Here is a 20556-nt window from a genome sequence, read left to right as displayed (position 1 = left end):
ATAAACCTATACAATGAAGTAAAATGGGCTTGTAATGAAGACCGAAAAATTTACACACAACACATCTCATCAAAAAACTAGATCTAATGGCCCAGATTTGGTCTCTAGTTCGGTCTTTAAAATTGGTTCGACATTGATTATATATATATATATATATATATATATATATATATATATATTATCTTAACCTAGATATATTTCTAAATGAAACTTGAATTCTAAAAAAAGGCCTCATCCTAATTCATTTTTAAATCCTTACATTATATTTTAATACATGAGTTACTAAATAATTGCATTGTTGAATTCGTATGATGATGATTTAATTTACTTAATGAACTTTGAAAGCAAAATGATTATGATAATATTAGCTTAATTTATTTGTATTGAACGCTGGAATCAAAATAGTCACAGTTCATTAATATTTACTAAGCATCAAATATCAGTTATTAAATTGTCTATTTAATTAAACATTAAATCTTAGTTAAATACATTTATTAATATAAATGTGACTTCAGTTAGTAATATAGAACATCTACAGATTTAATATGCGAATTGCAGAGGATTAGGATAATGCAAAGGGTGAAGAAAAGATTGGACAACCAATTTTTATGATGTTATTTTAGAGTTGGTGGATCAAAATCTTCTAAATTGATTTTTACATTTTATGTTAGCTCTACTAATTAAAATTGAGAAAAAAGTGTAATGATGATTCAGATACTACTCTTTCAGAGATTGCAAAAAGAATTAAGGTAAAATTTGATAAATTGAATGGTTGGGATAATGGTTTTTATTATCAATGCCCTGGATCCAAGAACAAGTTTAAAATGCTACAAGTCAGTGTCAAGAAATTGAAAGTCTATAAATTGGGTGATAATAAATTTCGGAGTCATGTCATGAAAAGGAGATTAGCATGGTCCATGCGTAAGGATGACACGTGTGAATCAAGAAATGGAACTAGCTATCCAATCATTTCACTCATTGCAAATGATAGTAGGTACTAGTTTGAGTCCAAAATAGCAGAAGTATTGGTGTGCATCAATGATTGACTCGAAGCATATGATTTTAGCTTATACTGTACCTTCCATTCCACCCTTGTACATAATCTCATCAACCAACATGGTATATCACATTGTTTAAACTTAAAAAAATATCTACCATTTTAGGATTAAAAAATAATACTATCAATCAAATTTTATGAAGTTCAACGTTGGCTGACTATACACATTTAGTAGTAGAAACTTCGACAATCAACTGATGAATCATGTTGCGGTAGAATTTATTTGGACTAAAAGATATTTCCAACAACATGAGGGCATTGCACAAGTAAAAAATGACATGCGAGCAAGCGAGTAATAAAAGTTTTGTATTTATAAACTAATATCGAAATCATAAATTCCATATTAAGAATAGTTGCTTTAGACCATAGGAAAGCATACGTTGCCTTTCCACATATCTTAATGATTCTTTTTTACTTTCTGTATAATGCATCAAAATCGGATAAAAAATATAGTGCAAATTTGAAAATAAGACACCAAATTACTTCCGAAATTATACCTTAGTTTCAATTTATGAAATAATCAATCAAAAAAAAAAGAATTATACCAAGTCAATTTTATGATTCTCAATTTCTCAAAAGAAACGAAGGATGAAGAATAGGGCAACCAACCACTAAAAAATTCAATCCAAGGAAAGTAACATAATTGGATTCTTGTTTAACCCATTATGGTAACAGATAATACTAATCAAATTTATTTAATAACAGTATATGTATGCGCGTGAACATGAATTCAATTCACACACCACCATCACCAAGTCTTACTTTACCCATTCAAAACAGAGCCAAATTCCTTCATCTCCGTATCAGTAATTCAGTATATCTTCCTCTCTACTGTGAACGCGCAGTGTACTCTTATCTCCTTTCTCTCCCCTAAACTGAAGAATTTGCGAGATTTTGCTACTGGGAATTGGACAAATTAGTGCACAGAGCTCACGCATAGCAAAAGAGAGAAAAAGATCGTTTTTTTCGGCCGAGTTCTTCCGAAGCTGAGCCCCGTTTGCCTTATTTTCTGGGTTTCAGGGTTTTCAGCTTCTGGGTTTTGTGCACCGCCTATAATGCGGCGGGTTTCGAGGCTTTTGCAGGGGTTGGAGCCGATCAGGAGAGCGGCGGAGAATTGATTCAATTGAGGTTGTTCATGTTAGAATTCGTCGTTTAATGGAGTTGAGGGTTCGATGTAACCGATGCGCTGGAGAGGTTTCTTCACTCCCGAGATTTGAACTGAATCTTGCTGGCATTTGCCTCAAGGTAAAGATGGGAATTCATTTTTGTTGAGTTAATGTTGGACACTAGAAAAAAGGGATGATTTTTGGTTCCACAAATTTTTAAGTTATTTACTCTTTGACGAACATTATGCTTTAAACTAGGGATGATTGTTCATGGAAGGAGGGTGTATATATACTTTTTTTTTAATTATTTCTTATCTTCTGGAAAAATTCCTTTTCTGGGTTCTTTGACATTTTCTTTTGTGATTAGGATTCAGTGTTTGCTTAATTGACTAATTTTTGTGACTGTCTTTTCATTCCTCGGAGTGGCCTATTTTTTACTAAAATTTATATTTATGTATGCTACATTGCTGGGGGGATTCGGCTTGGTTGGGTTTACTTGAGGGGCTGTTTCTTCAGGTCTGCTAAGCTTATGGAGTTTGTATTTCTCTAAATGAATTAGCAGTTCTTTTACACAATTAGTTTATATCTTCTAAGTTATCTCTATCGATCTCAGATATTATTGGTGTTGCTTCTGTTGGAAGCTGCTTTTGTAACAACCGAAGGATTCCAATCTCAAAGGAGAGTACTTGATAAAGACAAAGATAACATACTATCACATTCGTGCATTCACGATCAAATTATCGAGCAAAGGAAGAGACCTGGACGCAAGGTTTATTCCGTGTCTGCTCAGGTCTATGTTGAGCCTGATATTTCCAAGTCCCTAAAGAGAAAGGGACGTGGACTGCTTGGTGTTTCTGAATTGCCAGTGTGGCATACCGAAGCTAAGCAACCCATTAGAATTTACTTAAATTATGATGCTGTTGGACATTCTTCAGATAGAGACTGCCGGAATGTGGGGGACATTGTAAAGGCAAGTATTCTCAGAAACATGAAAAATTATGTTTGCGCTTTTGATTTGGTATTGATGATGCGCCTGTGTTTCCTTTTCCAGTTGGGGGAACCAGCTGGAGCCTCTTACTCCGGTGCACCATCTTGTAACCCTCAAGCGGATCCTCCTATTTATGGGGACTGTTGGTATAATTGTACACTAGATGACATAGCTGAGGAGGACAAGAAACTTCGTCTTCGCAAGGTTTTGTTTTATTTCTTTTGTTGCTATATGGTGTTAACTGTAACCTTGATGGAGTTTGTAGAATGCAAAAGTAGAGTTTGTTTAAGAAATTTCTTGTCTAATCCTTTCAGGAGTTGCTGCATGATACATAGATTATTGCAATCCTTTAATCCTTTAATTATTCCATATGATCATGTTATAATATCCTCATTCTTCTACAGGCTCTTGGGCAAACAGCAGATTGGTTTAAAAGAGCGCTCTCTGTTGAGCCTGTGAGCGGGAATTTGCGGTTGAGTGGATACTCTGCTTGCGGTCAAGACGGAGGTGTGCAACTTCCTAGAGAATATGTCGAAGGTTTATCTCTTGCAAAAGTCTATAACACTTCAGTTTATTAAATGTTTCCATCTGTTGGTTTACTCAAAATTCTGGCATTATTAAATGCATAATTTCCATCTTTTCAGAAGGTGTAGCTAATGCAGATTTAGTTCTCTTGGTTACTACAAGACCAACAACTGGAAACACACTTGCTTGGGCTGTTGCATGTGAACGAGATCAATGGGGTCGTGCTATCGCTGGTATGGTTGTTTCATTTGAAGTAGCTAATTCTTGTAATATATAGCTAGCATTGAAAGTGGAAGTTTAGTGACTGATATTGTTTTTCGGCAAGTAGGGCATGTGAATGTTGCACCTCGGCACTTGACTGCTGAAGCGGAGTCATTACTTTCAGCTACACTAATCCATGAGGTAACTCAACTCAAGCAAACACTTAGAAAGTCAGGTTGCTTATTTGATTGGATATATACTGATCATGTTTCGCTTTTTGTAGGTTATGCATGTTCTTGGATTCGATCCCCATGCCTTTGCTCACTTTCGAGATGAGAGGAAAAGAAGGCGTATCCAGGTAAATCTAAAATTAATTTTCAACGTAGTAGTTATCAGGAACTTTATCATTGGACCACCACTATGAATTTACGTACATGAGATTGTTAGTCTGACATTGTAAAATTGAAATGCCACTTTTCCATATTGAATGTGATGGTTCAGGAATCTTATCTTGTTTAAGAGTCTTTCATAATATTAATTGGATCTTGGTATTTAGGACCTCAGTGATGGACTATTAATTTATTTAAACTAGAGTTTTTTCCCAATCGTTCTTTGGGCTTCCCTCTACTTATAATGGAGCAGTTCCCAACATGGGGCCCTTCTTTGAGTTATCAGGGGAAATACAGCTGCTTGACCCCCACTTCCGCCGAGTGGAGTTTTTTCACACAACTATCATGGCTGTAAGATGTATCCTTATGATTATTTCATGTAAAATCTCTTTGCAGGTAACAGAACAAGTCATGGATGAAAAACTAGGAAGAATGGTAACAAGAGTGGTGCTTCCTCGAGTTATAATGCACTCTCGCTATCACTACGGGGTAGAGATATCAGTCCCATTTTATCAAATTTCTATTGTAAATGGTTCTTGTGCTGGAAAATGTCGAGAAGAACTATTTTGATTTTATTTCCGTGTGTAGTTTGTAAGCTTTAAAAAAATTCTGGTGGCAGGCATTCTCTGAGAATTTTACTGGATTGGAGCTTGAAGACGGTGGTGGGCGCGGTACATCAGGTCGGTCGTAATTTTATTGTGCAGTAACACCTGACAGGATGTGTTTTTTTTTCATATCATCATCGAATTGTTTTTATTTTATTTTACATAATAATTCAGACATTCTAGGATTTGGTATGACCATTCCTAAAATATTTGGTCAGTGGAATGGTAATGTCTAAAATTTAAATCCAAATGCTTGTGTTGAGTCTTCACCCTAGATTGCACACATTTATGTAAGGTAGAGCGTGGCTGATGCTTATAGTATATAATTAATATTTTAAACACAGGATCTCATTGGGAGAAAAGACTTCTAATGAATGAGATTATGACGGGCTCAGTTGATACAAGATCGGTTGTTTCTAAGATGACACTCGCTTTACTTGAGGACAGTGGATGGTACCAGGCTAATTACAGCATGGAAGAACATCTTGACTGGGGCCACAACCAGGGAACTGAGTTTGTTACTTTGCCCTGCAATCGTTGGAAGGGTGCATATCTCTGCAACTCGACACAGTTTTCTGGATGTACATACAATAGGGAGGCAGAAGGCTATTGTCCTATTGTAAGCTACAGCCGTGATCTTCCGCAGTGGGCTCGCTACTTTTCACAAGCTAATAAAGGTGCGGTCTGCTGTTGCCTCCATTGAATTGAACATTTTTCATAATTTCTCATTTTAGCTGGCTTGGTGACCTTATTGTGCTTTCTATTTTTCGCAGGCGGTCAATCATCATTGGCTGATTATTGCACGTATTTTGTAGCATATTCTGACGGTTCATGTACGGATATTAACAGTGCTAGGGCACCTGACAGTATGTTGGGTGAAGTGCGGGGAAGTAATTCAAGGTGAGTTTTTTCTATTCTACTATTTGTGGTCTATTATGAAATCCATAAATGTCAGATAATTACAATTCTCATATCCTCGATAACAGATGCATGGCCTCAAATTTAGTACGTACTGGGTTCGTTAGAGCGTCTACTAGCCAGGGAAATGGTTGTTATCAGCACAGATGTTTAAACAACTCATTGGAGGTACAGTTTGCTCTATAAATATACTTATACATGTATGTATGTAGTATATATATGTGTGTGTAGTTTTGTAGCTAGTGCTTGTTAGCTGAAAATGGAGATCATAATCACCCTTTTCCATAATTCGGGACTTAGTGATTTGTTAAATATTTGAAAAGCTTAAAACTTTTGAATTGTTTAAAAGGTTTTAAAATTTAGGCACGACAAACGAGCAAAACAGCAGGCTGTGATATCTTTCGGTTTAATCTTCTGTTAAACTTCAGACTTCAGATATACATGTGTGTTTTCAACTCTGAGTCTTAGAGTACACTTTTGCTGTCTTGTTAGGTTGCGGTGGATGGACTTTGGAAAGTATGTCCTCAAGCTGGTGGACCCATTAAATTTTCTGGCTTTAATGGTAACATCATTGTTTTCTCTAGGTTACCTGTCCTGTGCACACAGGCACTCACAAATTAATGCGTTCGTTTCATTTATAAGCTGCATCATGATGCATGTTTACTTATCGATTTTTTCACGTGCATGCTCTAGGTGAGCTGATCTGCCCTGCATATCATGAACTCTGCAATGTAAATCCTGCCTCTGTATCTGGTCAATGCCCTAATTCCTGTCATTTTAATGGCGATTGCATTGACGGAAGATGTCAGTGCTTTTTGGGGTTTGAGGGTCATGATTGTAGCCAGCGTAAGTGGTCAAAACTTTTATTTCGCACCGCAATCCCCATCTGTTTCCCTACTCATCTCCTTGTCCGTTTGTAGGATCTTGCCCTAACAATTGTGGGGGTCGAGGCACTTGCCTTAGGGAAGGTGTTTGCAATTGTCAACCCGGGTACACTGGAATTGACTGCTCTACAGGTACTGCAATCAAATCGATGTCTTTCCAATTAGGCCGGCTTGTTTTTTTCATCAATTGTGCGATAGAATCTCGACTGTGGTGCCTTTGTATGCTCATTAAAGTGTTCTATGGTTTGAATTACATGAGTAAAGATTCATTCTACATTTGGTTTGCCATCTGCAGCCACTTGTGACGAACAATGCAGTCTTCATGGTGGGGTCTGTGACAACGGTGTCTGTGAGTTTCGTTGCTCCGACTATGCTGGCTACACATGCCAGAACAGTTCCACGCTTCTCCCAAGTCTTTCAGTGTGCAAATCTGTCCTTGAGAACGATTTGCCGGGGCAACATTGTGCACCTAGTGAGCTAAGCATCCTACAACAGCTAGAAGAAGTTGTCGTGATGCCCAACTACCATCGTCTTTTCCCCGGTGGCCCACGTAAGTTTTTAAATTATATCAGAGGCAGAGACTGCGATGGAGCTGCCAAACGATTAGCTTGCTGGGTGAGTTTCTTCACAATCCTCTTAATATGTGTTCCTAAAATGAAAAAAACTCATTATTCGTTTGATTGGTTGAACTAGATATCAATTCAAAAGTGCGAACAGAATGAGGACAACCGGCTACGAGTATGCCACTCTGCATGCCAATCGTACAACTTAGCGTGTGGGGCCTCACTGGATTGCTCGGACCAGACACTATTTAGCAACGAAGAAGAGGGGGAAGGTTTGTGCACGGGGTGGGGTGAACTGAGTTCGTGGTTATGATTATATTAACTCCGCGAGGTAGGACTTCCCGTAAGGGAGTATGTAAATTGTAGGAAGCTTTAGAGCTATCCATTTTTTTTCTACAATATCGCCATATATGGATAGGCTGTGTAGGAAGAAAAAAAGAGCAGGCACGTATTGAGGTGCTTTAGTTTAGAGTTTCATTTTTCCTTTTCCCATCCAAGATTGGGAGGGATTGATATTAGGTTTTGGCTTTCGAAGAAGGAAGTCCAGATGTAAAAATTGAGTAGAAAATTGGAGAAGAAGAGAGACCAAATGTTGCTTGGCTGAAGGCTTTTGTTAAATGTAAGTTTCAATTCTTGGTCTTTTTTCCTTTACTCAAATTAATGCCAATCAGTGAACAAGAATATTTATTTTTTGTAAAATAAATAGGCAGTGCATTTCCTAGATTCTAGGTTGTAATATGTTTTTTTTTGTAAAGTATAGCACATAAGAATCTTTAGTGATGACGTGATAGCCATTTATCCTATAATACATAAAACATGTCTCTTTTATTCATTAACAAATATGCTAATAAAATCAACTTAATACTCCATAAAGAACAAAATATTGCAACCAAATACTACTTTTTTCCCATGAAATTAGAAAATTACTTAGTATATAACCTAAGATCTTCTACTACATTGGCAATATGATTGCATTCTCATTAAAATATTTGAGATGCACGATTCTTAGTAGATTTCTTTAACTAGTCTATTTTAAAAAATGCTGAAACCGATCATATACACATGCAAAAGGGGTTGGAAAAAGAAGCTGTCAAAAGACTCCAAACATATGTAATTACAAAGCGACCATAGATATAAAGAATGTAACATAATAACAGCCAACCTACTTGTTTGGCTTACCCTTACCATCAAATTTAGAGTGTTTAGTTAAGCTTATATGGCATCGTAAGATTATAAGTTATGAAAGTATAAAGTATAAACAACCCCACTTCACCAAATCCGACATATACCGACTACCAATGAAAAGTTGAAACAATTAATACTTACTACAGATGACTACCATCGTGCTTGTATTAGGAATTCATGTCATCATCTAATGATATGCAGCGGAAATTACTGATAGCAAATAGACCTAGATTCATAACATAATTATATATTAAGCATATAACACAACAATTAGAGAACTTACTTGTTATGCAGTTTGTTTTCCACGATTGATTGAATCCAACAAGTGAATCCACTGTTAGCGGTATGCACGTGCATTTCCAATCCAATGCAAGAATAATTTCTCGCTACAATCGTTCAATAGAAAAACTAATTTTTTTTAGAACATGAATATTATCTTTTTTGATCTTCTTTATAAGAGAACTAGAGATTTCTATCTTTATATATTCTCTACAATATATAGAGTAATTGTCATATAGATCTTGGGTCAAAAATTTGGTTTATATAATAGTATAGATTAAAAAATTCATAGTTCAACTATTATTAATTAATCCATTTTCTTTTATTATGTTAATCCAATGCATAAAGTAGACATGTTAGAAGTAGCATTGTAAAAATAAAAATTCATTAACAATACAAATAAAATTCAGGTTGAAGGACAAAACACGATCAAATAATCAGAGGCGGTGCAAGTGCACGTGCTCGACAAATCATCGTACGCGTAGCTATACGCGGTCGGGCACGCGCTCTTGAACATGTCCGAGTACGACGTCGGCCCGCACGTGGCCGACGTCGCGTGGGCGCCCGTGCAGCAGAACTCGGGCGTCTCGAACGCCGCGCACGCGCTCCGGCAGGCCACCACCGAGCCGCCCCCATCCACCACCTGCAGCTCCCTCGGGCAGTTTGCGTTCAAGTCCGACACGCACCCGGCCGACTGGCAGTCGCCGGAGCCGCCGGAGGCCTGCACCGATATCCCCACATTGTACCCGTCCACCAGGCTCACGTCGTAGAAGTCCTTCCCCGCCGCGCCGCTGCCGATCGTGAACTCCGCCAGGGACACCGGCGGCACGCCTCCGCCGGAGCACTGGATCGCGCCGCCGCAGTCGCCGGTGGCGCACGGCCCTTTTCCGGCGTCGTCAAAGTCGCAGCCGGTCCGGGCCCAGAAGCGGCCTGACCAGCCCTCCGGAGCCGGGAGCTGGACGGTGTCGCCGGGGGCAAGTGCCAAGCCGCCGCCGCCGAGGACGGCGGCGCCGTTGCCGGAAAGTGTGCCGGGCCAGATTGTATAACTGCAGCTGTTTTGGAGAGTAAAGATCGTCGCCGAGGCCATTCTCAACAGACCTGATCATCAATCAATAACGAAATTAAATTAAAACAATTGAAATTGCAACATCTCTTTAGATATTGAATTTATGGAATATGATCACCTATGGAGAAGAGCTGCAGAAGAAGTTGGGATATGCACACCATTTTTGTCTAAGTTTTCAAGTTAATGGTGTCAATTTATAGACATGGGAAATATGGTTCTTTCATGTTTTCTTGAATTTTGCTAATTTAAATATTTTGAAGCATTTTAAAAATTGAAAGATGAGCAACAACTATTGTACGTGATCAGATGTCAGTTTCAGGTGTGAGAATATTAGATTTGCTTTGAGTATTCATCAAGAATTCATGGTGAAAGAGAGGCAGTTAAGAGGCAAAATCTTGCTTGTAATATAAATTTTTAGAGTTCATTCAGACTACATTGGTGTAAATGAACCCAATTGAGTCGAAAATTAAATTAAAATTCGAGCTTTATTTATCAAAGACTTCGAACTTAATCGAGCTCAACGAACATTTATATGCTACTACTATATTAATTGATATTTAACTAAACACTACCAAAAATATTGCTAAAGGTGTTTTTAATGCAATTAAAAAAATTAATTTGTCTTATCAATGGTGTCATGACTAAAATTAGGAAATGCAAATGAAAGTGTCCTTAAAAAAGATTAAGATAATTTATCCTCAATTTAGAGATTTTTTTTTTGCATTCTAAGTAGTATTTTCAGTGCAAGTAATTACGTGTCTATTTCTATATTCGTGAAAGAGTAAGTTTTCGTGTGAAATTATTTTATCCACGATAATATATTGCATGTTAGTTGGGACATAATACAATCATTACAAATTATAGTGTAGAGATATTTAGTGCCGTTTGAATTTTATAGGATATGTAGCTCTTATAATTAGATGTCGGAATTTTAAGAAGTGTGTGATATTAAGATCCGATTGCAATAATTAGTAGGATCCAATCAACATTTTGAAACAGCCTTTACCATGTCCCTTTCGAGAAACTATAGAACTTCATGAAAAAGATAAAGTTTTACCGGAATAGTAGGAGTAATTAGTTTGAGGTAGTTAGGTAAGTTAATAAGAAAATGTTTACAAGAAAAAAAAGGTTTACCAAACACGTTCAGTCAATAGAATAAGACTTTACCTTTTTTTAACAGAGCATAAAATATGGATAAAAAAATAATAAAAAAATGTGTATATATGTGTAATTTATTGTTTGTTTGTGTTTGGCAGTGAAGATGCCGCAGATCCAATCACAAACCTAAACTTACAACTTAAATTGTGAAATATCACATATTATAAGTTAGATTAAGACTACCCATGTAATTACTAATTACATTATACTTCCATTACTCGTTTGCTTGATTTAAAGTACGGACTTTAACTTATGGGTTGAAATGTAACACCTTTTATTAGTGCAATCAATATAAAGTCGTACAGTATTAAATATGCCCAAATATTAATGAGTCTATGAAATCAACCCACGGACCATAATGCGTGAGATAAAAAAAATTGAATAATCCAAGTAAAAAAATAGAAGTTAAATGGAGTAATTACTTCAAATACAGAGAGGAATAACTACTTTGGTATTTAAAAAGTACTAGTACTACTACCATAAGTTAAACTATTTCATGTGACAGCTTTTGTTTTTACCTTTATGAAATATGGATCTATATCACTATATGCAAGAAGAATAACTTTCGAGATTTAAAATCATTTTCATATGTCTACACGAGAATTTGGTTTTATATGTTTAATTTAGAATTTTTATAATCCAACATACTTATGATTAATTATATGAGACTTTTTTATGTATCCATGATTTTTTTATTTGATAGTACAACAAATAATTCCATAGCATGTTGGCATTGTAACAATCATATTCTCATCACAATACTTAGTGTAGACATTGATAAAGAGTATTCTATTCGTCTGCAATTAGAAGTCCAGGTTGAGTTTTACACAAATATTCAGAAATATAAATGAAAGTGGATGGAAGGGATGAGTTCAAATTACTAGAATAATCACAAATATACCCAACAACAATATATATAAAGATGAGAAGAAGCAGCTTAATTACAAGGGCCTATATTAGTGACTTCTAATTAGGTATAGTGTTACATTCTGGTAACACAAAATACTAATACGATCCCAAAAACCTCCAGTATCCAGCAGCTTGTCTGCCCGCATACAAAACCATAGATTATCAAGCTGCAAGAAATAAGATAGATTATATCACATTTGATACGCAGCTTTGGGATAAACCGTTAACGAATAATTATGTGTAGCATGCGGCGTTCTTGAGTTATAAATGTAGAGAAGTTGAACCTGGCTCAACTTTGTCAGCCAGTAGTCATGATCCAACCAAACTTGAGTACATTATAATGAACATGATGGAAGAGATGATGCACATTCACTTTGGGAAATCACATGTGCTGGTATAACAATGCTCACCAGATAATCACAGTTACTTGTTTTGCTGTTTTGTCACAGTTCTCTGAACTGTAGAGACACCATCCACAAATTTGGTCCGGAAAAGAACGTTGGCATTGTTAAACATGCCTTCTTTCAAGGAGACTACAATAAACTGCACAACCGGAAACAAAAAGAAAAAAAAGAAGGCATCAGATCCAAGTGTGAAGAAAACATGATTAAAAATATAAAGGTAAAAATCAAAAGAGCCATGATTTGAATATAACATAATGATAGGTTGATCAACAGTATTCAATGAAGAATAAACATCCTTAAACACTATCAGAGATGGTTAAATCTGTTTCTGGCTGGAATGAAGCAAAAGGAGAAATGAAATACGCAATAGAAGCAGGAATTCTAACTTGAGAGTGTGGAAAGTGAGATTTGATCATTCTTCCAATGTTCTGTGTGTGACTTAAATCAAGAGCTGCATCAACCTGAAACATTTCAGAAATGATAGGTTGGATCACGAGCTCTATCTTTTTACACCTGTTTAAAAATCTTCCGCGACTTCTTAAAATTTCAAGAATCATCATGCTGGGAATGGGTTGACACATGTAGAATCAAGAGGTTTAGGACAGTCTTAAACAATGCCCCAATAGTAGATAGGGAGAACGAATAGTAATTAGAGAAAGAAAATCAAATTGATTGAGATAATTCTGGTTGAAGATACTAGTTATGCATACCTCATCCAGTATATATAATGGAGCTGGTTTAAAAAGAAGCAGAGCTAAGATTAAAGAAAGTGCAAGTAGAGATCGTTGCCCCCCACTGAGCTCAGACAAGGACTGTTTCCAGACACTCCCAAAAGCAACTCGAACTTCCAAGCCATCAAGGAAACTGCCTCCTTCAGGAGGTTCCAGTTTGGCCATTGTGCCGGGCAAGAGAGTGGAAAATATTGAACCAAAATCTCTGGAAGAAAAGCACCAAGTTATACACTAAGCTAGTATGGTTATAGTTTAGTTAATATGAGAGAAAATTAAAGTGCCGGTTAGAAGTATTATACTCCAGTATATTATTTGAGTTACAACTCACTCACACTCACACTAAAGCACACTAAGTGACTCGAATCCTTGACCAACTGCATTGAGGAGAAGTGTCTTGTCAACAAAGTGGCACTTTGTCGTCTTGAAGAAATTATATTTCTTCTTTCAAGAACTTACGGATAATGTAAATTATATAAAGGGGAACTTACTTGTTAACTTTATTCCATGTAACTTTGAGTGTCTCCTTCTTCTTCTCATCAAGCTCTTCAATAACCATTTTGATTTTTGACTTGTCATTCTACGTAAAAAATTTGGCATAAATAAAGGCAGGGCAAGGGCGTAAATCTTTACATTTCACAGTGCTGACCTCGATTATGTTCTTTTTAGATATCAAATCATTGTACTCATCTTCAGCTTTTTCGAACATGGACATGACCTTCTTATTCACCCTCTTCTCTAGACTGCAAGTAGAAAATGAAGATATGGAAACTGTTAAGAGTATTTCTTCTTCCACTTGAACAGCATGTTTATCAAATATCTTGCTCCATTCTCACCCAGATTGCTCAGCTTGCAGTTTCTCAAAGTCTTCCCTAGCCTTAAGGGGATCACGGGACTCAAAATCGTAATCTGATCCATCTCGTCCAAAAAGTTGCTTCTCAGATGCAATCCATGCATGCTTTTCAATCATTTTATCAACCTTCAATGCACAATCTTTCTGATCCATTTCCATGCGCTTGACCTACAGCCAGAAAGAAAACTGAGGATAGCTTGTCTTGAGAAGCTGTTCCAATTACCAAAATAGTATATGAATTACCTCATTTTCCATTCTTTTCCTCTCTAGATTGGCCTCACTAATCTTTTGCTGGATATCCTGCTGCTTCTTGACAATACCACTTATTTGTGAATCACACTCCTTGATCTTCCTGCTGGCAAGCTTGTGCTCAGCTTGGACTTCATCACGAGACTTCTTAATAGAAGAAACCTGAAAATACAGAATACCGCTTATATTTCCTTCTAGGAAAAGCACTTTTCTAGAACACTTGATGTCTGATTTAGTATATACCTTGGTTCTCTGAGAATCCAGTTCGGAAGTAAGATCCACAATGTGCTTATTCAAAGCTTCTAACTGGCTCTCCAATGATAAGCATTCTTTTTTATTTGCTTCCATTTCCATTACAAGACGCTCAATTTCAGTCTCGTGTTGCTAGTGGTTTCAACAATGAAATAAGGATCAGGATGTAATTTAGTTGACTGAAAACAGAATTAAGGTGTGATAAATACTCGAGAATATTCAAAGCATCAGGTCAAATAAATAGCCAGAAACAATCAAAAAGAGTTTATGGGGCATAAATGAGCAAAGGGAAATAGTAGTATTACATATAACAGTGATATCTACCATGATTGTGCAACAAACTCATATAGTTGACTACAGAATAAGGATAAACATACCAAAAAGTGGGGGGGGGGGGATTGAAGGCTCAATGTGTATTGCATTTAATTGTGTTACTAAACTACAAGAATTTTGTGATAGGTACTTTGGTAGAACATAAGAGATTAATCATACTGCCAGAATTAGATTGACATCCAAGGCCTGTCAAGCTAATAAACTTCAAGGACAAAATTATTTCCTATATTTTTGAGGATTTGTAATGCAATACATGGGTTTCATTATACAAACTACAGAGTATCTCAAGCAGAATGGTAGCTTTCATGCAAGTTATGAGGTGAACATACCCTGAGATTCTCTGAAGCTGCCTGCATCTGGGTTTTAATAGCCTTGATCTTTTTCTCTAACTCCTTAAGCCTACTCTCCCTATTTCCAGTGTGGTCATGGATTGACTTCTGAAGGGATGACACTCTGGTCACACATTCATCATACAGAACTTTCTTGTCCATAATTGCTGATTTTGATTCGGCTAGTTTCTCCTCAGTACTCTGTACCCACTCGCTGAGCTATATTACAAGACAGGGTTCATGAAATGTTATGGATGATAATAATGTAGCATGTAGGGATCAGACATGAAAATATGGAATGGAAAAAACAAGAAGAATCCCGTTGTTCTGCTGTAAATACATGGTAAAGATTAAAGGCCAACCTGATGGTGCTCAGTTTGTTTAGCCCTGTCCTCTAAGAGTCTGAGCTCATGCGTCTGGAGTACCAAATTTTTGTTAAGGTTTTGAAACACTCTTTGAAGGGGAAGAAGCGCATTGATCTGATGCCGATACATACATATTAGATTTATACAAAAATATAGCTAATCAATGTACATATTTTCATAATAACAGATTATTTTCGAAGGTCAGACTTGCAGGATTTCCATCCCACCCCTTCGACTGGATTTGACACAAAGAAGTTACTAATAGAGGACTGTAGGATCCAAAGAGTAGATATTATGTGATTCTCCAAGTCTTTGCTTCATCAACTATAAAATTCAGAAATTTAATAGAATGATTACTGATTACTCCTCAAAAGAGGTTGTTTGAGAAAGTATAATGACTCAAATTTTACTTGGTAACCACAACATAAATAAATCAGCTTTTTAAAACTGAGGGAAATAAAATTTGGGCAAACATTGTATTAGAGAAAATAAAAATCCTTAATCACTAAAAAAAATTAATATTAAAGGATGTTTTGTTGAATAAAATGAGTATATTGTGGTAAAAGGGCTAAGAAAATAAGTGATTTTTTAAATAAAATACAGTAAATTACGGCAAAAAAATGACACTATTTCAACTATACCTGGGTATATTTGTCCCAGCTCATTTTGGAACAATGATGCAAAGAACATTTGGTTTTCACATTAAATTGTTCTGATGATATCAGTAATTTCGATTAGGTTGATGAATGGCAAACATAAAGTGTGAGTATGTGAGGTTTAGAAAGGCATTGGCTTTCGCGGCAGTTCAGTTAAACCTCAAGGTGGTTTTCTTATTTACGAGTTTTAACTATCTTTTTATGTTTATTAAGAGAAACTCATTCTAATTGAGATTGATATCACATTTGCACCACATCTATTGAACAGACACATAGGAGCTCTAGAATTTCAAGTTAATAAGGAGATGAAGGTTCAAAATACCTTGGCTTCAATTTCTGATAATCTCTTCTGATGATTAGAGAGTTCCAATTCAACTTCTGCCAAATCATGAAGCTGTCTCAACAGATCACCTCCACCTCTGGAATTATGATGAGTTTGACAATATATTTACGTTACTCTGATGGTAGAATATATGAAAAATACAACCATAAAAAGAAACTTAATTGTATCATGAATGGATTAGTCTTTAGAGTTTTCAACTCCATAAGTAGTATAATCACTTACTTGCGACTACCACCAGTCAAAAGTCCACTTGGTTGGAAAATATCGCCTTCCAGTGTAACACTTGGTGTTCCTATTTCTCTGGTGAAGGCTACCTATAAATCAAGCAATTAGATGACGGATGAGAATATCAAAGGAAAGTGGAGAAAAGCAGACACATTTGGTGTGGCATTGCCACACCAAATAATTTGATTACAAATTACATGACAGCAAAATAATTTGGTGTTCCTATTTCATCTCATTACCTCATCACATGACAGCAAAATAATTTGATTACAAATTAAATTAATCTTTATAAAGTAATTTGACATTTCCAACAATCTGAAAGATGTTACATCATGCAAGATACAGTGGAGATGTCTAACCAAAGAAAGAAGCTACAAACATCATAACTAATAAACATACCTCTCTTGCAGCATCAATTGTTTTGCAAACAAATGTTGATCCAAACACATATTCCATGGCACTCTGCATGGCATAGATATGTCTCAGAAGGGTATAGCTCGTAAATATTGCTACTCCACATTTTAAAAGGAAAAACCTACCTTATTTCAGAAAACTCCTTGCTTTTTAGTAACAGAAATTACAGTTTTACCATTACTAACATCTTACAGGCTAAATCATCCAAACACTAAATCTTGAATTTTAAAAATAAAATCTAGCATCTTATATTTCTAAAAATACATTATATTATTCTAATACACTTAGTCAAACACACTCATAATATTTAATGCAGATTTTCATCGAATGAGAGTGTATTTTCTCTCTAATGTTTGCAGAGATAGGAATACAGAGCCCCAAATTTCTGGCAATCGTAGGGAACAAAAGAGCCGATAATATATTCTTAATAGTATGCTAGCAAGTAGCAAGAATAAATACCTAAGTTGGCATACGAAGATAACCCAACAGCTTAAATCAAAAAATAAAAATCAAATTTGCTGTCTAGAAGCTTACTTGAAGCTCTTGGTCATATCCAACCAAAGAAAGTGCCACTGCAGCATTGCCTTCGCCAACCTGCAAAATTGAAAATTACATGCTTGTTGACGTAACGACTGATAGATATATATAAGAGAGTCAGTTTGCAGGCTTACCAATTTAACAGCAGCATCTTGGATTCTCTTTGAGACAGGGTGGGTTTGGATCTTGTTTAAAGGAATAATTGTGATTCTCCTTTGTAGACCACCCTTTTGAAGAAGTTGTTTTCCAGTATTCTCTGTGTCTACAACAACATTAAACAACTTGCCACCAGCAGCCACCTGAACATTTAACAAATCAACTAAGAGTCTTGAGATCACATCAGAAAATAACATTTAAAATAAGACAATTTGAACTGCCACATGTCAAAAATCCAATAACAAACCTCTAAGGCAACCACTGCAGAGCTATCCTTTACTTTAATTAGTTTGGCGACCACACCTTTCACCTTTGACTTATCAAAATTCTTTTCCGGGTCGCGATAATTGAATTCGACTCTACCTAATCTTGAAGAAACCTCGCGTGCTTTCCTTTCAAGTTTCTGTACCGTCTCTGACTCAAGCATGCGATCCTAAGAGCATTCAGCAACTAAATGAGACAAAGATGCATATACCTTGCATCAAATAACTGTGTGATGCTATTCAGTTAAAGTACCTTTTGGAGTGACTCCATAAGGGTCTCATCATAGGAAAGAGATTCCAGTTCCTTTTCAACTATTCCGACTTCTTTTCTCTTGGCATTTAGCTCATTGTTTATAGCAGCAGCTTTTGCAGATGTCGATGCCAACTGAGTTTTTTTCTCCTTCAGCTCTTTCTCAACATGGTTTATCTGATTTTGCAGCTGCTTCAGTTCTGTCTCTGACTGTCCTACAGCTCTCTTGGCATCTACCAGTTGGTCTTCAAGGCACTTCTCATCATTTCCATTACTCTTACCTGCCATCACACCCTGCAGCAATACAAGAGCATAAATATGAGATCAATGTAATGGCATAGATTAGATAATAATCTAGAAAAGATTCAATAGTTTACTTGGAATTCTTTCTGATGCTCATCCAAACTCTTTGAAAGCTCCTGAAAACTTTTTCTAAGATCAGCAGCTCCATCTTCAGCAGTTTTAATTGCAGTAGCCTTCTCTTCAGCTGCTAGTTTTGATTCTTGAAGGTTCCTCTCGATCTGTGTATGGTAGAAGAAATAAGGTGCAAATGAGATACAAACTATATAAAGTAGAAAGAAAAAGATCAATAGACTTTATGAGCCCGTCAAGAGAAATTAGATACTAACTAATGCCTCGCACCTTGGCTACGTTATCTTTCTCAGTATTAAGATTGTCTTCTTGGCTTTGGAATGCCGAAGTTTCTTTCACCAGATCACTTGAAAGTACATCAACTTTTTCTGACAATAACTTCAGCTCCCCGCCCATGCTCGCTTCTTTTTCAGAACTCAGCTTTGTTATCTGCATCTCCATTTCCTGTGTTTCCTCGTGCATTTTTCCAACAGTTGAATCAATCTCCAGCATCTTATTTCTTATGGCTTGAACGCCTTGAAAAGTGTTATCCCTATCTTTTTCCGCTTGAACGTATTCATAAGCAATACAATATCTCTTAAGTCTATCCAACTCAGCATTTCCATTGGCCCATTGCATGTACTGCATCCTCTCTTTTCTCAACTTCTGCAGAGCTGGGAGTATTTCATGGTCCAAAAGCTTGTCTATCTCATCAACCTTGCTCTGCTTTTTCTCAAGTGTTTTAAGGGCAGCCTCTTTCTTTGTTTCATACATTCTGGTCCCAGCAGCTTCTTCGAGCATTGACAATGTTTCAGGAGGTTTCATATTCAAGACTTTAGTAATACGGCCTTGCATTATAAGAAAGTGTGGATTATTTACATTCAGCTGAACTGAGTGGAAAAGATTCTGAACTCGACTAGGCTGAGCCAGATGCCCATTGATCAAGTACTTGTTCCTTCCACCAACAACAATCTGCATTATGCATTGACAGGCTTTCTTTAATTGAATATCCGGAGCCATATAAAGTCATAATAATATAAACAAATCATAACCAATTTTAACAAGTCAACAAAATAAATTAAATAGAACCCCGGCTTGCTAGCTTCAAAATTTATAACTACTACTAAACAGTGCTAGTTTAACTGGTAACTATCTGTATAAATTCACAAAATTGCAAAGAAAACAAAATTCACATCATTGATGTCAACCGTTCTGTTTCTCAAGAGCACAGACAACTCTAGAGAAACAAAAGGCAAGCGCAATTACAATCAAAACGCTAGAACTCCTGATTCAACACATTTCCCGAATATACCTGACGAGTTACAGTAATTTCGGGAGAATCTTCGTATCCAAGAGGACTTCGCCTATGGTCAGAGTTGTCAAAAACAATCGATACAGTGGCCTTGGTGATTCCAGCTTGGCCCTGCTTGTACACCAGCTCCTGCAAATTAGAAGCCCTAACCTGTTGCAAATTGGTGATACCCAGCACAAAGCATATTGAATCGAGGATGTTCGATTTGCCGGATCCGTTGAGGCCTGTTATAGCGTTGAAATACGGGTCGAAGCCCGGAACCACGGTTCTCGTTGCGTAGGATTTAAAACCCTCAAGACAGATTTCCTTAATGTGCATTTTCTGTCTGAGTTGCAGGAATTACGGATTGAAATTGAGATTATTTTCTGAAGACTAGGGGAATTCGGAGTAGTAGAAGAAGAAACGAGCTAAGGGGTTTTAGTTTTAGATTTCTTCTCAAAATTTGAAATCCGAAAATGGGGAGTGTTGGGGAACATAAATTTAAATCGTTTACCGCGAGGCGGGAAATGTTTCATGCAAAATAGCTCCTTGTAAAAGCCGCTCCTTAATGGGCTTTTGCTTCTAGGTTGGGCCTATAGATAAATGGGTCCCCAATTTAACGAATGATGTTGCAAATAAAATACTCACTCCCAAAATATATTGAATTCTAGTATATATTATATTGGTCTCTAAAATCTCAATGCTCGTAAACGAGTGCATACAC

At 36.5% G+C, this 20556-nt stretch overlaps 3 protein-coding genes across 3 annotated transcripts; 1 reads left to right on the top strand and 2 right to left on the bottom strand.

Moving 5' to 3' along the window:
• The first annotated feature begins 1795 nt into the window (after positions 1-1795).
• On the top strand, positions 1796-7875 carry LOC121755279 (leishmanolysin-like peptidase). The gene is made up of 17 exons (XM_042150569.1): positions 1796-2302; positions 2777-3133; positions 3215-3355; positions 3556-3688; positions 3796-3909; positions 4005-4078; positions 4161-4235; positions 4663-4755; positions 4886-4946; positions 5216-5548; positions 5645-5771; positions 5858-5957; positions 6282-6351; positions 6483-6635; positions 6710-6805; positions 6969-7288; positions 7367-7875. The coding sequence occupies exons 1-17, from the start codon at positions 2213-2215 to the stop codon at positions 7547-7549; spliced, it is 2520 nt and encodes an 839-aa protein (XP_042006503.1). The 5' UTR covers positions 1796-2212; the 3' UTR covers positions 7550-7875.
• A 1179-nt stretch (positions 7876-9054) lies between these two features.
• Positions 9055-10032, bottom strand: LOC121755328 (pathogenesis-related thaumatin-like protein 3.5). Its single transcript, XM_042150646.1, has 2 exons — positions 9885-10032; positions 9055-9798 (listed from the first exon to the last, which is right to left on the bottom strand). Exons 1-2 carry the CDS (start codon positions 9925-9927, stop codon positions 9107-9109), a joined length of 735 nt encoding a protein of 244 aa, XP_042006580.1. The 5' UTR covers positions 9928-10032; the 3' UTR covers positions 9055-9106.
• A 1788-nt stretch (positions 10033-11820) lies between these two features.
• On the bottom strand, positions 11821-20308 carry LOC121755275 (structural maintenance of chromosomes protein 2-1-like). The gene is made up of 21 exons (XM_042150562.1): positions 19854-20308; positions 18833-19513; positions 18568-18711; positions 18194-18484; positions 17925-18110; positions 17656-17820; positions 17519-17578; positions 16970-17032; positions 16568-16659; positions 16325-16421; positions 15344-15460; positions 14982-15200; positions 14311-14451; positions 14062-14229; positions 13802-13986; positions 13615-13708; positions 13457-13545; positions 12948-13173; positions 12624-12698; positions 12244-12376; positions 11821-12000 (listed from the first exon to the last, which is right to left on the bottom strand). Exons 1-20 carry the CDS (start codon positions 20169-20171, stop codon positions 12257-12259), a joined length of 3531 nt encoding a protein of 1176 aa, XP_042006496.1. The 5' UTR covers positions 20172-20308; the 3' UTR covers positions 11821-12000; positions 12244-12256.
• Between the last annotated feature and the right edge of the window lie 248 nt (positions 20309-20556).

The sequence above is a fragment of the Salvia splendens genome, chromosome 11 (assembly GCF_004379255.2).
Source record: "Salvia splendens isolate huo1 chromosome 11, SspV2, whole genome shotgun sequence".
Lineage (NCBI taxonomy): Eukaryota > Viridiplantae > Streptophyta > Magnoliopsida > Lamiales > Lamiaceae > Salvia > Salvia splendens.
This window is presented reverse-complemented; position numbering and strand designations above follow the sequence as displayed.